Genomic DNA, 16,988 nt, shown 5'->3' with positions numbered 1-16,988 from the left:
GCTTCCTTTCTTCTCTCATTCCTGTTACAGTGGGTTTGAGGAAGGGTGAGTTGAGATAGGACAGAAGCGTGAGGAGGAGTCCTTAAAGCACCTTTCTTAATGGCTGGACACATTAGGACAGTTTTTTGGTTTTGTTTTGTGCTCGATAGATACTTGAAAAGAAAGCAGTTTGAGTGGATGGGCGGATTTAAGTCAGCCTTGAGTTCTGTAACTGTGTGCACATGTAAGGTAGATCTGTGAGGACAGCCTGTTACACAGGCTCAGCTTCCCAGAAGATCTAGCACCGAGTGTGCACCACTTAAAAAACAAACCACCTTCCAACCACGTGTGCATTCACCTTAGAAACAGTAAAAATTTTAAACACATCTGTTACATCTACTTTAAAGGGTAGTAAAACCATTGTCGAAACAGACAAAAATTGCCAAGGTCTATGCGTTTCATTCTACTTTGTTTTTCCTAACCCTTTCCTTGTCCATAAATAGTTAATAAATGAATGGATCACCAAGTAAAGTATCACTGGCACTCCTCACGAATGCCTCCTGGCTTTAGTATATGTGCTGCTAAAGCGAGCACTGATTGCCGACTTGAGCTGTTATTTTCTTCCCCTCCTTCTGGATCTCAGACCTCCTTCCCCGACCCTTCACCCAGCGTTACGGTGGGCCACATGAGCAGGGGTTGGCGTCACCCTCTGCCCAGGAGCTCACAGTGGGGTGCAGAGAGGTTTTGTAGGAGCGGGGGCCACGCGTCCGAGGCCGACACAGCTCATGTTCTGATGCACAGTATTCTCTGTGTAGGACGTCAGAGCCCAGGCTACGATCCCGCTGCTGGGCTACCTTGTGGATGACATGCCACGGAGTGCGGACCTGCCTCACAGCTTCAAACTGACCCAGTCGAAGTCTGTGCACAGCTTTGCTGCAGACAGTGAGGAACTGAAGCAGAAGTGGCTGAAAATCATCCTTTTAGCCGTCACAGGTGAGACCCCGGACGGGCCGGATGAGCCGCTGGCCAGCTTGGACGATCTCCCCGAACCTAAGAATAAATCCGAGGGCTGAACTCAAGCGGGACACACAGCACGAGACGTTCCCAGCTCTCCTCACTCATCTCTTAGCACTTTATGTTGAAAATCCAGGATCATGAATGCGTCTGCTGGGGATTAATTTCCTATATTTGTGTACTCTTGGTAAAATGAATGTGCACAGCCATTCTGATAAAGTTTTGAAGTAATGTGAGAAATGGAGATTTTTTAATCAGCTTTTCCTTGAACGTGTGCTTTTTGTCTTGAAGAAGATGGTGTCGATTGTATCACTAACAGGTAGAATGGGCCACTTTCATTAAGGAAATCCTTCATTGTCTCCTTCCTATGTAGGACCTGTAACAGTTTGAAAGATATACCTCCATGTTGCCAAAATAGATCCAATGGTGAAAAATACAGGGACAGGTTAGGGAATTGTATTAACTTATTTAGTTTATAAACCTCAAGCTGCATAAATGATGTCTTTTTACAACAAGAAAAAGGACAAACTGTGGTGTTTAGACTTTTGACTTATTAAAAAAAGTACTTGTTTTTGTAGAAATACTCCTAAGAATACAATATCTAAAGTACATAGCAATTATCTGTATATAGAATTAAATATGAACATATATACTATACATGCTTTTCTCTTCAGCTTTAGGTTTACATCATCTCTAATTTATTTTTAACTTTAAAGCATGTTTTTATCTTGGAACTGAGCAGTATTCTAAACTTAAGAAATGTTTTTGATGATTTACATTTAATGGATTGGTATCTAAGGGTATTGATATTTTTATAATAAGAAAAAAGTAATTTATGTGGCATGGGATATATTAGTGAATTCCAACGGTATTTTTAGAGTACTATTTTTTTTGTTCTGTGCCTATTTAAAACAGTGCCTCTCTTAGAAGGTGCTATTAATAGCGGTTTAAAAATAAGGATGAGGGTTCAGTTAACGTTTCTGTCTTATTTGAAATTAAAATGCATTTTGATCACTGGATTAGTCAAAGGCATACGGGTTATTTTATCCTTTACAATAATATAACGGTTGCAGTACATTAACAGCATGTACAAAAATCTTACCAAAACTTGAACTGTATTATAAGACACCTGACCATACACAGACTGGGACGTGTGGAACCTGCATTTATTGGAATGTTTTCCTTTTTCATAAGACTGTTATGCATGGTGAAATAAGGACTGTCTATAATGAATGCTCCAGATAACTGTGTGGGCCTATTCTTTTGTCAGATATGAATTAAAATTCACACACACTGACCTATGCTTGGGAGCAGGGTTTGGTTGGTAGATAGTAAAGGAAGTTTATGCTCAGCTATCTCACCAGAAAAGGGAGGGGAAATCATTAGAGAAAAAGCAATATTGTAATGGCAGATTTTCTGAAGGTACAAATGATTGAAGAAAGTGAGAATGTTCTTCCCTTTCCATCTCCTGGAATTTGACAAATTATGATTCTTTGTCACCAAGACTGCTCAAATTTCACATTGATCATTTAACCTAATCCTTTCCTTAAATTAGATTCTCCCCACTTCACTGATACCCCATTCATTACTAGTTTTTATCACCAGTCAGTCAGAAACCCAAAGTGACCCCGCCATCCTTAGACTTGAAGGACTACATCTTACAAGGAGAATAGATTGACTCAGCCTGAGACCACCCCACATGCGTTCAGGCCTTGTTGCTTTAAGAAGTAAGGAGCTCTTACTTTGTTGCATTCCAGAGGAGCAAGTGAACCAGCTGCAGCTGATAATTGTTTCCCTTCCTGCATGACAGGAATACCGGGGCGGGACCGTTAATATTAAAGCAAGTATTTAAAGCAACAAAAGAAAAAAAGGTAGCTTCTTATGCCCTATTAAATCAGGCCAAACCAGGCCAGGGAGATAGCTCAGTGGCACAACCTCTGCCTGGCAAGTTCAAGGTCCTGAGTTCAATTCCCAGTACCAAAATAAATCAGGCCAAACTCAAAGAAATTTTACATTGCTTTCTCTTCTAGCTGCCCACTGACAGACATAATTGTTCAGAGTAATCATTGAGAAAGTTAAATTACGGCTCTAAATGCTACTTTTCAACAAAGAGAAGCAATAAAAATGTAGGATGCTTATCAGATGAGGACTTTCGTAACTGTGTATAGAACAGTAGATGTATGTGACCATTAGATTTTTGAGTCAAATTATTTTTGAAAACCTTGGAAACAATTTAAACAGCAAGAATTTTTAGTTTCCCTACCACTCAGTTCTTCAGGAATAGTTGTAACATGGGCACATTCAACCTTAGGTTGTTGAAAGAATATTATAAGGAGAATATTTATGACCGTGCTCTTAACGTTCATGTTCAGTAACTTACTAAGAATGGGAAATAGTAAGATTTCTGGCCAGCCAGTCGCCTTCCCTTTTTGCCCCCCTTTCTTCAGCCAAGCACAAAGAGAGGAGCAGTGAAGCAGCCTTACTCATTTCTCTTTTAAATAATCATTAATAGTTGTACTTGGACGAAGGCAAAGGAATGCTCTGGTCACTTATTAAACACTCAAGTAAGCTAAAGTACCTCAACGAGCAGCTGGGTCCACGGTTCTGTGTTTTTCCTCTCTGCGGTACCTGACCTGTCCTGACAAATTGCACCTAAAAAAAAATCAAATCGTTGGTTGCTTTTTCCTATCAAAACCAACGTTGTATTTGGGCCTTAATTTGTTCATATCTCCGATTTGGTGCTTTCCCCAGTCTTTTTTTAAAAGTGCCCTTCAAGCTTAAAAATACTCTCTGGATAAAACTGCTATTCAGTAGCAAACGTTTCAGTTTTTTAAGCTTAAATTTTGTTTTGGTTGAAAGTCTGCCGTTTAGTACCGTGTGAGACAGGGTGCAGACTTTATATCGTGGTGGTAAGTGAGCTCAATAATGAAAAATGCCACCAAACACTTGGGAATCATGCTGTCTCCGGTGCCGTCACGTATGCAAGCGATGAAACTTTGTTGGTGTGGTTTTGTATTGAAAGTTTAACGTGGAGGTCCCTACCCGAAAACATAGAGAGAATTAACTTCCTAGGAGGGATATGGTGATACATACTGCTGAACACAGGGAAGAGGACTGGGGACGGGGGAATCATTCCTATCCAGATACTGTCCGAAGCATTTTTATTTTCACAAAGGGTATGGCTAGTAAAATAAAGCACACTTGCACTGGTAAGCTTCACTTTATTGTCCATCCAGTTTAAGTCAGCATATACGTTGGCATACCTATCCTCGCTTGGCTGACCTACGGCAGATTTTTTAAATTACCAAAATTTTTATGGGAACTACCCTTTCAACTTTTGCTGTGGCTTTCGTTTACTTATTCTAGTTAGATGTATAAAAAAAACTGTTAAAACTTCCTGGTACTGCAGGGTTGTTAAAGATCCGCTGATGCCTTCAAAATGTACCTTTTCTCAAAAATACTTCTGCAAGTTTGTATTCCTATCTTATTTCTACTTTGTGGAGGCAGTGGGGCTTTCTCTCCCCACTCATAGTTTAGAGGTCATTTGTTTATATCCAGAGCCTTAAGTTATTCTGAGCATAGTGTCTGTGATACATCTCTACTCATGACCTTTCTATACAGTGTGTGTATCTGAAGGGATGGCATTGTCAGGAGCAAATAGATTTCTAGGAAACAAAGGTCTGATTTTTTTTGTGCAAATATCCTTGCTATAATGCAGCCTAAATTTATGAACATTTATATATGACATGATATTCATAGTAGTGGTCTAAGGATTAAGCACATGGACTTTATCGGCTAAAATCTGAAAGACAAGAAGGTCTTTATGTTTTCATTCTAAAATTTTGAACTTTCCAAGAATGTGTCAATATAAAAACCGGGGCTAACCAGTTCCTGTTCTTCGGGCTCTGTTGACATCTATAGTAGATCGTGTTACTTCTACATCCTTACCCAGTTTTATTAGAATCAAACCACTTTTTATTTTTGTACTACATACTGTCTTACTATAGCTTCTCTAGATTTAGAAATTGAGTACCTATATAAAGACCACTAGGTCTATTTAAAAACACTTTCTGTGAATTTATACCTGTATGTACATATGTAAAAATTGTTGATTTTTCAATTCTCTCCTTCCATAGGAATGAAATTTTTATAGACTTTTTTTAACTTAAGTATTTTAACATAAATTATTCACACGAATTTTTAATGTATAATTCATCCTTTTACATGCCCTTCCTCTTGTTCTGTCACAGGGAGCTAAGTCTGCTTTCTTTAGATCAGGTGGAGAGGAATGCAGTTACAAGCTGAATGAGCGCGAATGAACAGAGAGAAGGGGAGAGGAAGGCTGCTCCTCCCCAGCTCAGAGCCATGGATGTTAGCGGGAAAGTACCGCACAAGTAGGATGAGCTGTGCAAACAATCCCTGTCCTTGCATGCTGATATGACCCGTCACGCCCAGCCTCTGACCTTGGCCTCTTAAGTTAGACTGCACTATCTTGTCATTGTGTTTTACTTTGGGCTTTTAAGAAACAGTTCATGCTTTAGACCATTCTCTCTGCTGTTTGCTGAGGCAAACAGAAACAGAAATCAGAAACAACCCTTCAAGTCAGTCACAGTCTTACACTCTCTGTCAGCTGGACACTTGGCGGAACTCACTGTCTCCTGCATCAAGGTGAGACAGCACAAGGCTTCTCCCAGGTAACCTGTGGGGACGCTGAGTTCCATGGAGCTTATCCCTTTGCCTCAGATTCATTTTGGTAGGTTTGGTGAAAAAGTAAATCAAGAAACCGTAGTCTATTTTAATAAGTTAATACTATATAGAGTGAACTATAGGTTCGGGAAGGAACAGTAGTCTGTGGGAACCATTATAACAGAATCAATTATATATTACATAGTATATGGATATTGGAATGTGTCATGGGGGGTTGTCTGTCATTAGCAAAACAATCATTATCTATACAGAAAACTTTAAAAAAATGGACTAGCATTTCATCTTGTAAGTGACAATTGACTGATACTGAAAAATAAGTATTGTTTTTAATTTGTTGACTAAGTTTGAAAAGGCGTGTTCTCAGAATTTTAGAGTCGACTCTAATGTGAAAAGTGTACACAATGATTTCTCTTTCCTAGCTGTATGAATGTAAAATACTTGCAGATAGTGTATATACTATGTAACATATGTATATTTGGTCATAAAGGCAGATAATGGAAAACATTGTAAAATTAAGCACTTTAATTCCTATTAAATATTAAACATTTGTATCTTGTAAATAAACATCCTTAAATCAGTCCTTCAGCCTTCGATGTTATTTCAGCTAAGATTATATGTGTACAGTTCACAATGATTTTGGTTTTCTGCTCAGGAAAAGGTTATTTCAACATGATAGTGATTCCCCTCCAGGGGAAACAAAACAAAACAAAACTAAAAAGCTTATCAAAGTCTTTCAAGCATAATGCTTCTAAGCGACCCAGGGGTCCCCACATGCGGCAATAGTGAATACCCGAGTCCAGGTCCCTAGGACAGTGCTGCCTTGGGCCTGGGGAGAGACTGCTTTCGTCCGTACTTCCAGTGTTGGCCTATATTCTATGGTCTCTATATTGTGAATAAGCATTCTGAAACTGTTTCATTCCTGCTACTGCTATGATTCGTCATGACCTTGGACAGCTTTCCTGAATCCCTGTTACGATCCAGCAGTCATTCCAAGAAGATCGAGTGACACAAAGCACTGTACAAGTAGTGTTCACGGCACACTTCATACTGGGCCACTGAGCCACACCCCAGCCTCTGGCTAGTTTATTGGTTTTAGATTAAAAACAAACTAAAAAGGAATCCTAAAAGACTTTCAGGGCGATTTCACAATTAAAACATTTCCACATAATCCTTTTTAGCATTAGCTTTTTGAAATCAGAAAGGACTGATTCAGTTAAACTTATCATTCTACTATTTTGACTTTAACCAAGTATCTTGGTTACATTAATCTCCTTGCTGAGACAAAATACCCAACACGCAAAATTATGGAAGAAAAGGTTTATTTAGTTCACAGTTTGAGGAGGTTTCAGTCCATCATCAGCTGGCTCCAAGGCAGGGTGGCAGGGCACAGGGGCAACAGTCTAAGGCGGCAGAAGACAGCAAAAGCAGCGAGAGCACAAAGGGCAGGAAGCAAGCCTTGTTTCCTGCCTTCTGTTGTATATCGGCTATCCACCCAGGCCCACACCATCTCGGTGCCGTCCTCTTCCACAAGCTGAGAACTCTACAAAGTAAGGCCCTAGGCCCCCTGCTGAATCACTTAGTTAATCTTCTAAACTTCTCAAGTTGACACAATGAACAACATCCTAGAGCAGGAAGGGCATGTCCTTCTCACCCCAGGATGTAGAACTGCTGAGTCAGCCAAGCCTCCAGACTCCTCAAGTTGACACAATCTATCAACCATAACACCAAGTGTTATAGATGTGCTGTATTGTTGTTGTTGTTGCTGTTCTTGTTTGGTACTGGGAATCGAACTCAGGACCTTGCGCTTGCCAGGCAGGCTCTGTGTCACTGAGCTACATCTCTGGCCTTAAGTTAGAAGTGACTGGCATTTTAAGGGTCAGTATGGCTCAGCTGGGTCTGAGTTTCTCCAGGGTGGGACGTGGTAGGGAATGCCAGTGTGGCGTAGCTCAGGGCTTCTCACACTAATGTACGTATGAGTCTCTGCGGACCTTGGTAAAATGCAGATTGTGCTGCAGTTCTAGCAGTGGAATAGCAAGCTCACAGTGGGAAGCGCTTGGCCAGGAGACCAGCTAGATCACCTGGCTCTGCCTCTTACTGTTCGTGACTGTAGGCACAAGTTCTTCTTTAAAGTGGAGTGGGACTTAAATGAGACAGTAATGGTCCCAGTGCCTGACTCATGAGACGTCACTATATTACAGGTCACTTTTGTTGGTGCTTTCATTTATTTTTAACTTTTATTAGTATATGTTTGCTGTAGCAGTTCCTTGCGTGAGTCGGTACCATTCCTTTTCCATCCCTTTTCCCCCCGCCTCCCTAACGCCAGCATTTGGGCCCAGACAGCATATTGGAGTTGCCTGCAGAGTCAGTGTCCGCCTTCAAATAGTCTGGTTTGGGCTGCGGGCCTGCGTATCCCTGCAGTTCCCCGAGTAACGGCATCTGAGAACCCCTCCTTAAATTCGTATTCACTGCTGGCTCCTGTTCTAACAGAACAGGTATATTACAAAAAAGCCTCCCAGTAGCATTCCAGGATTTTCAGATAGGAGAGAGCTTTAAAGAAGCTGAGTAATTTGTCGCTCTGCTTCTGACATCCAGTCACTACCGTCACGCCCTTGCTTTCTCCCCTCCTCTGTCCCGTCTAGCTTTGTCTTACTCAGCAAAACCAAAACCCGGCTGATGCAACCCTGCCTTCTCCGGGCTTGCACCTGTGTGGCTAAATGATCCAAACCACCACATACGGACTGACTGAGTTCATTACCAGACTACGACTTACTCTCCTTTTAACCTTCCATCATCTTCCCAGCCCTGGGTCTCAAGGGATGACCTTCCTTCCTACTTTACTGGGAAAAAGAGTCAATAGGGGACTTCTGTAGTCTCCTACAACCACCCCAGCTGTGGGTCCACGTCCTGGTCCTGCCTGCCCCGTTCTCAGCCCAGTCTGACACCCACCTGAGCTGGGTGTTTGTAAGCATTGAAGCTCTAAAAGTTTCGCCATTACTGCCCTGTACATCCCTGCTACCACCGCCGACCTACCCCAGGTGTCTGTTTTTCCTTCACAGGCCAGGTACACTCCAGTCTCCTACCATCTACTGCACTGGCCGCTGTCTTCCTGCAGGGCCCCTCCCCCTGCAAAGCTGTATGATTGCTACCTTTGCCAATTTAAAAAAAAAAAAAAAAAAAAACTGCTTAAATCTCACCTTCTCAAGAGGTTGGACTTGACATTTTAATTTTTTTTTTTAACCACACTGGGGATTGAACCCAAGGCCTCACATGCTAGGGAAGTGCTCTATGCCAGCCCTCTGAAATATTTAAAATTACAACCATCTCTGCTACCACTGTTGTCCTCTCCTTCTCCCTTAATCTATTTCTTTGCCAGGCCTTAGCATCTTGCAACAAACTGCGTAATTTGCTATTTTCTGGGTTCTTAGAAATGTGTCTACACCTATCAGAAGTAAGTTCCAAAGGCCAAGAAGTTTCTTTTTGTCAGTTTTGATCCTGATGTCCCCAACCTTTAGTACCGGGCTCAATATATTGTAGGTCCTTAGTTCCTATGGATGATGAAAGCCTTTTTTGGGTACTGGAAAATGAACTCAGGACCTTGCACTTGCCAGGCAGGTGCTGGGCCACTGAGCTATATCCCCCACCAAGCCCTCTTTTTTAAGAAAAAAATGACCAGAACCTTTCTTCCAAAATATTAAATAATTATGGGTACAGACCTTTGAAATACAGGCTGAAAGGAAAGGAAATCATTAATATTTTATAAAGCTAAAACTTTTGGTTAATAGCAAAGCTAGATTCTTACTTATTTGAAACCAAAGTCAGGAACTTCAAACTATAACTGTGAAAATCTGCAGCGACCTTTGTTTTTAAAAAAGTCTCAGCCCATATCACCGTGATCACCATAACACCTGGCCTGCGAGGAAGTACGAGGTAGCTGGTGACTGTTCCAGAAGAATCCAGAAGTGCAGAAAGATACACATCCTCCGGAAATGGGCTGGCAGAGGCGAGCTGGCCCAGGATCTGGATAATGAGCACCTACTTTGCAGCCGCTGCCTTGTAGAGGAAGTGAGTCATTTGTTGTTTTGTCTTGCATTTAATTAAAAACAGAAAACCAGATTGCTTTGTCTTCATAAAGGGACTTTCCTTTCATACAATAGGCTTGGGGCTCATCAAAGGACGTGTGCAAAACTTAACTTTGTTGTTGCTGTGTAAAATCTTGTTGTTTAAAAGTAGGAGCAGGGGAGGGCAGCGCTCAGTGGGGCCGCAGGCAAGAAGCCCTGGGTTCCATCCCCAGAACGCTGAGGTGGGGACAGACTCCCTCCGCAGCGCTTGTGCCTGTGGCTGGTCAGGGAGCAGAGGCAGGCACAGAATACAGGGAGAAGGAACCAACGGCTCCGGCCTCACATAGGAGGGTGGGCACGCTAAGCTGGCACAGCGGTGCACCCCTGTAATCCCGGCACTCAGGGAGGCTGAGGCAGGTCTCCAGCCTGGGCTAGTGACTTAGCGACACTCTTAAGAGTAGAGTTTTTCTTTTGCATCATTTTAGGGCTTTACATCCAGGTGCGCGCGCACACACACACACACACACACAAGAATGGTGTAAAGGACACCGTAAAATCTTGACCTAATCACACTAAATTTCTTGTTTGATAATTGCACTGTGGTTGTGGAAGAAAATGCCTTTGTTCCTGAAACTATATAGACATATTGCAGGGTAAAGTGGAGATCAGAGAGGACAGCAAGATGGAGCCCGTGTTGATACAGACAGGGGGTAAACTAGTTTTTCTGACATCTACTTGTAACTTTTATGGAAGTCTAAGTAGGTTTCACAAACATTGTTTCAGAAGTGTTTTGAGGGAGGTCTGGGCATGTAGCTCAGTGGCACAGTGCTGGCCCAGCAGGCGGGAGGCCCTGGGTTCCATCCCGGGCGCGGATGACGATGAAGGTTTTGAGGAAACGTGAGTTAAAATGCGATCTCCCCCATAAGAGGTCCAAATTGAGAGCAGTGACAACACCCGGCGCTGACGAGGACCCGGGGCTCTCAGTCCCAGCTGGTGGACTGTGGGTGGACAGACACTGTGGAAAGAGCTCGCCAGTTTCCTATGAAACTAGACCTGTCCTCACTCTGTAATCCAGCAGCTCTGCTCCTTGGAAGTTATCCAAGTAAGATAAAAACTTAAATCCATGCGGCTTTTTACAGCGGCTTTACTCACACTGCCGACCCTTGGGAGCTAGTATCTTTCAAGAGGTGAACAAGTAGGGGGCTGGGGATTTAGCTCAGCGGCAAAAGCGCCTGCCTGGCAAGCGCAAGGTCGTGAGTTCGGTTCCGGTACCGGAGAAAAACAAAAAAAAAGAAAAACAAAAAAAAAGAAAAAAAAAATATACAGAAGAGCTATCAAGTGACAAGAAGAAATGGGCACATTACCGAGTAAAAGAGCTAACTGGAAAGGCTATCTGCTATACAGTTCCAGCTGCATTTACGACATTCTCAAAAGCAGATGATAGCGGCATTAAAAGGATCAGTGCAGGGGTTTGGGAGGACGGATGAACAGGCAGAGCAAGAGAGGATTTTCAGGGCAGCAAAATGCTTCTGTTTGATACTATCATGGGGGAAAGATTCTAATTTACAAAACCACAGCGAACACCACCAAGGGTGAACCTAAGTAATCTGTGGATGTGGATGGTGATGATGTGTCCTGAGGAACCCCGCAGCTGTGAGCAATACCTATTAATCAGCTGTGAGCAATACCCACTCTCCTGTGGGATGCGAATAGCCAGGGCGGCTGTGCCTGTCTGAAGGCGGGGAGGACGGAGAACTCTACCATCTCTGCTTAGGTGTGCTGGGAACCTCAAAATGCCCTGAAAGTAAAGACCACTTAAAAGGACAAATAGTTTGATGGCGTTTAACCTACTTATTTTCCTGAGTTGTCTCTAAGCCTACATATTGCAATTTTCTTTTTCTTTAGCTCTCTTTATTCAAACCAAATTGTCTCTTAAAAAGAGAACGGTAAGTCAGGCGTTGTAGTGTACACATGGAATCCCAGCACTCAGAGGCTGAGCCAGGAGGATTGTCTCAAGTTTGAGGTCAGCCAAAACTACATAGTAGGTCTTGTCTCAAAACACCAAACCAAACCGGGCATGGTGATGCATGCCTGTAATCCCAGCACTTGGGACGCTGAGGCAGGAGGATCGTTGTGAGTTCGACACCAGCCTGGGCTACAAAGAGAGCTCAAGGCCAGCCTGAACTGCATAGTGAGACCCTGTCTCAAAAAGACCAAAAAAAAAAAAAAAAAAAAAATCAAACAAAACAAACCAATATAAAATACATAATGTTGTAGAAAGGAGAAATAAGTACTAACTTTAAAATAAGAAAAACAATTTTCAAATGCATAAAATGATGGCACATGCCTGAAATTCCAGCACCTTGTGGAGGACCCCCTGGGCGACTCTCCTTGAAAGAGGAGCAATTGCCTTCATTTTGGCTGAGCCTGACCCTGTTTCCATGTACTGATGTGTACAGAGCTGGCTGGGACTTTGCCTTATCCTTCAACTGGCTTTAAGCAATGCATACCGGTCTAGCCAGGGTACTGATAGTAATCTCCGGAGATGGCAGGTGTGTTCCCCCAGATCCCCCTCCTTGTTCTCACAAGTGAGCTGGGATGAGGCGGGATGTGTGAGCCAATGCTTCACACTGAGGTCTGACTCCCTGGGGCTTCAAACATTACACATCAGAGATAAAGCACCAACCCCAAAACATTAGATACTATCTCAGTTGTGTTATGCAGATTACTCTTTCTGCAGGTCCTTCTCTCTGCATTTGCAGAGGTGATTTCAGGCCTCCTACCTAGCCCAGTACCTACTTCCCATGGTTCTCACAGTCACTCATCCTCAAGCCACTCCCTTCTTCATGAATGAATAAAACCTGAGTTCGGCCCTAGGTCGAGGCAGTTGTTCCGGATGACCATCATTGTGGCTGGACTTAGGACCCCCTGGCTCCCCACACTACAACTATGCCTTAGTGTCTTTATTCTTGCCATAGGTTGCACTGGTAGATTAGAATTAACACACTAGAATTCCAATAACTTTTCATAGGATTACAAATCCAAACTTCCTGGGCCGCTACAAGGACTGGGAAGAGTTCTCTATATGCTTGAAAGCTAAGGCGGAAGAACTGTGAATTCAAGCCAGCCTGGGCTATATAGGAAGATCCTGCCTCAAAAAAACAAAACAAAACAGAAAAAAAAACAAAACATTCAAAACAAAAAGTAATGTCAAATTGTTATAGGAAAAACAATTTAAATTTTTAGAGTTGCTTATTATATCAATGAGAAAACATAATTAAGCAAGTGTGTACATTTATTATATCAACATTTAAGGTCTAGGACTACTTTCAATATTGAATACTGACATGAGATGTTTTTCCTGTAAACACACAAATTCCTCTCTAGTCATGTTTTGTCATTCTTGTAATCAGAAGATATGTTTTTTTATAAACAAAGTGTCCTGGCTATTTTAAAATATTGAGTCATTAACTGTCACAAAATGCGTGCATGTCAACAGCCACAAGGAAAACTTGTGACCTCACTCTTATCAGCTGTAATTTCATCTAAGTCGTCATGAAAGTTAAATAAAAACAAGAGAAATACCTAGTTTTAACTAGATTTACAGTAGAAATACAAACAAACCACTCCGAATGTTATGAAATCACACCATGATCCAAATATAGTAAAAGAGCCAGGGCTGATGATTTACAGTGCTGCTTTACTGTATAGCAAGGATTTGCTTATTTAAGGGATCCAAATGAAACTAGCAGACTACTGGAAAGAGAAACTGCATGAGAATAAAAAGATGCCAGGCTGAGTACTCCCCATTCCCAAGTTTGAGAGCTCCTCAGCACATGTGGCTTCCTGTATACTTCCATTTGTTTAAAAAAAGCATAAACTATGAGCCTGATGAGGCCCTGGGTTTAATCCTCAGCAACCCCCCACACCACAAAAAGAGAAAAGAAAAAAAGAAGACAGAAAAATCTCTAACTCCACAGAGGATCTAAGTTTCTATTTGTAAGGAATGACCACGAGGCAGAGACCACTGGACAGGCTTTTGTGAAAGCAACAAAGCGTATAGTTTAATACTGGCTGCAGGCAGACAGAGGGCGATAAGGCCGTCTGTAGGGAACAAAGAGAAGAGGGCATTTTTATAGGGACTGAAAGAAGGCAAGCAAGGGACAATGGGCAGGAGATGTTAATAAATATTAGAGGTCAAAGTTCTCTGGCTATCTTGTACCTTAGTAGGCAGAATCCTTGCAGTGTCCAGTGTAAATTTTTGGGTGTCTCCAGATGTCTGGGGACCTGCAAGGCTCATTGCCCTATCTTATCTCTTTTACGACATCCTGTGTTTGCCAAGGACAGCCTGGGTACTGGGGGAGTCAGGTCTGATTTGCGCCTTACACTATTGTTTTCAAACAACAGAAAAAGCACACCGGAACAAGCTACACATTTCAAGCTTCAAAAAACAGAGCAACAAACCATGAAAGCCCAAAGCATACCACGGGGAGGAGACGCTTCTCAAACAGCCGCATAAACATCAATGTCTGTGAGTTAAAAAGAACACTGATGAACATGGCTGTTGTGTTCTTTTTTTGTGTTTTCCATTTTTTCCCAGTCCCCCAAATATATTTAAAGTCTAAGAAGAAACATGGCATTTTGAAGGAACTGCTACCATCCACCTCACCTACCCAAGGAAACGACATCGCTGGCCTGGTAGCAGCCATCAGCACTCAGACAGTCCTTCCGTCTTCTCGGCTTTGGCACAGTAGCTGCCAGGGTTTTCTGAGGTGGGCGGGGAGTAGGCTCCACACAGACAGAATCCTCAGTACCAAAAAAATCAACCGGCAGCATCCGGCAACACTCTCACCATCTGTGGGGCTCTGAAATGGGCTGTGGGACAGACCGAGGTCAGGACCAGAGGGGACACACAAGCTCCCAGGCAAAGCAGTGAGACAGGGGAAAGAAACTCCCAACCTGCTAGATGTCTGGGATGGGTTCGTGTTCACTAAAATCAAAGAATGAATTTTAGGAACAATGGAGCTTAAGAGCAGAATATATTTATTTAAGGAAAGAAAGCATCTGTCTGAGAGAGAGACAGAGGGGTCCCGAGTGGGTTGGCGAGGACTCTGTCTTTTGTAGGGATTTTTATAGGACAAATCCATGAGGTGAGGTGGGTCCAAGGCGGGAAAATGGGAAACCACAAGGTGGGCACGAGGTGGGACAAAACTATGGTCAATCGTTAAGATTATAATTGCTCAGGTAAGATTGATTAAATTGGGATCAAATGGGGGAGCAAGTCACACAGCAAGCGGGCATAAATACAGAACAAGGGCTCTTCTTGTAGGGGGTTGGGTTAGCGACTCTTCCTGGCTTCCTCAAGGTGATCAAAACCTACTTAGACTATCAGCCCCCGATGTTTATCCTTAGGAACTATGTGGGTATATTTGTTTCATCTTTTGCCTTGAGACCTGGCCCACAGTGGAGGTCCCTGTCTCCCCGACAGTTGCAAGGTATCTTGTCTTCTGCACTGGCTCCTTTGAGGGCCCAGCCCTGTCTGACTGCCTGTATTATTTTATCTAATTTAGCTGCCTATAACAGCAACAATTGGACACTCTTCAGAGTTAAGACTTTTATTTGTGATACTGGAGACTGAACTCAGGACCTATGTACTGAGTTACATCCCCAGCCCTTTATTTTTTGAGACAGGGTCTCATTAAATTGCTAAATTGCTTAGGTTGGACTTGAACTTGAGATTCTCCTGCTTCAGCCTCCCTCAGTGCTGGGGTTACAGGTGTACTGTGCCTGGCTCGAAATTAATACTACTTAAATGCCTATTTAGTGTTAATTTAGAGAAGGCAAAGCAAAGAAGTAAAACTTCTAGAGGCACCTGGCAACTTCTACTGTATTCTGTGCCCTTCAGTTTGGGGGAGAGAATTGTACGTGCTTACTATTGACAAACTAAGAAGGTGTGGCATCAGCTGGGCCCAACTTCACTAGAAAGCTATTTAGAGGTCATTTGGTATTGCTCACGAGTGCCTCTGGGAGTCTCAGATCATGGCATGTGACTAACCACATTCTGTGCTGCACTTGGGCAGAGCCTGGATCTGTTTAGTTAATGTTCTCTCGGTCACCACAGTTTCCTGCTGCTTGGTCCTCACTGATACTTTAGCTGCTTTCCTACAATGGCGGCCTGGGTCCGGCGCGCCACCCTTCGTCTCCTGCTGCAGGGAGTAACTGTCCCCAGTGCACCTTCTCTCTGGCCCTCCCAGCTGCTTTTGCCCCTAGCTTCTCCTTTAAACGCCTTCCTATAAGAAAATCAAAGCCAACTCCTCCAAGCTTTTCCATGCCAGAAATTAAGACTGCGCTCGAGGAGTAGACTGTCACAGCTCAATCTTAAGCTAAAATTCCCAAAATGCAGGTCTATTTTTTTTTTCAATTTTATTAGTACATATTTGCAGTAAAAATTACATTTCTTGTGGGGAGTTGGCAGGTTGCTGTTTTATTTTTTATTTTGTTTTATTTTTGTCTTTTTGAAACAGTGTCTTGCTATACAGTTTAGGCTAGCCTTGAGCTCACTTTGTAGCCCAGGCTGGTCAAATTGATTCAAATTTGCAATGATCCTCCTGCCTCAGCCTCCTGAGTGCTGGAATTACAGGCATGCGTCACCATGCCTGGCAAGATCTCTCTTTTAAAAATGGAGCTCTATTTGTAGTCTGAGTTCTGATAATCTCACTGAACACTGTACCCTAAGCACTTCTCCATCTCCAAAAAGGTTTGAATGCTTAATATGTGCTAGATACTCTTCCAGAAACTTTATAGAAATTATTTCATTTCTTCTCTGCCACAATTACTGAGCAAACCATCTTTTGCTGTTTTAAATAAAGCTTTAAGGAGCATCTTTAACTGGTTACGGAGAGTTCTGTTGTAGTTAATGTGTAAATGTTCCCTCAAAGCTTCATGTGATCATAGGGTTTTTTCGAGGGTGGCTGAGTCTAGAGTGTGTGATTGATTCATGTACGGTGGTGCTGGGTTTGAGGGTATGAGTGCTACACCCGCCCTGGGGTGGGTAGCCTCCATATGATATAAGGGACAGAAAGAGGCTCTCAGCAATGAGAGAAAAGTAACTAAGAGAGTCACCTACACCCAGGATGGGGCTTTCGTTACCCATCCCCGTGGTCCCAGTATCATGCCCTTAATCCGCATTCACACACCCTAATCCAGCCATCTTTGAAACTCTGCACCTAT

General features: G+C 42.8%; 1 protein-coding gene across 1 annotated transcript in view; it reads left to right on the top strand.

Annotated features, from left to right (window-relative positions):
* Fgd4 (FYVE, RhoGEF and PH domain containing 4) overlaps positions 1-6,280 on the top strand; it is a gene marked incomplete in the record, with an annotated part of 205,910 nt that extends 199,630 nt beyond the window's left edge. Inside the window, 1 exon segment of the mRNA XM_013505926.1 lies at positions 795-6,280. Within this exon segment, the coding sequence (XP_013361380.1) occupies positions 795-1,052 (258 nt within the window).
* Between the last annotated feature and the right edge of the window lie 10,708 nt (positions 6,281-16,988).

Source organism: Chinchilla lanigera, unplaced genomic scaffold (genome assembly GCF_000276665.1).
Source record: "Chinchilla lanigera isolate Chin_1 unplaced genomic scaffold, ChiLan1.0 scaffold00104, whole genome shotgun sequence".
NCBI classification, from domain to species: Eukaryota; Metazoa; Chordata; class Mammalia; order Rodentia; family Chinchillidae; genus Chinchilla; species Chinchilla lanigera.
The sequence above is the reverse complement of the archived record's forward strand: the minus strand, read 5'-3'. Positions and strand labels throughout refer to the sequence as shown.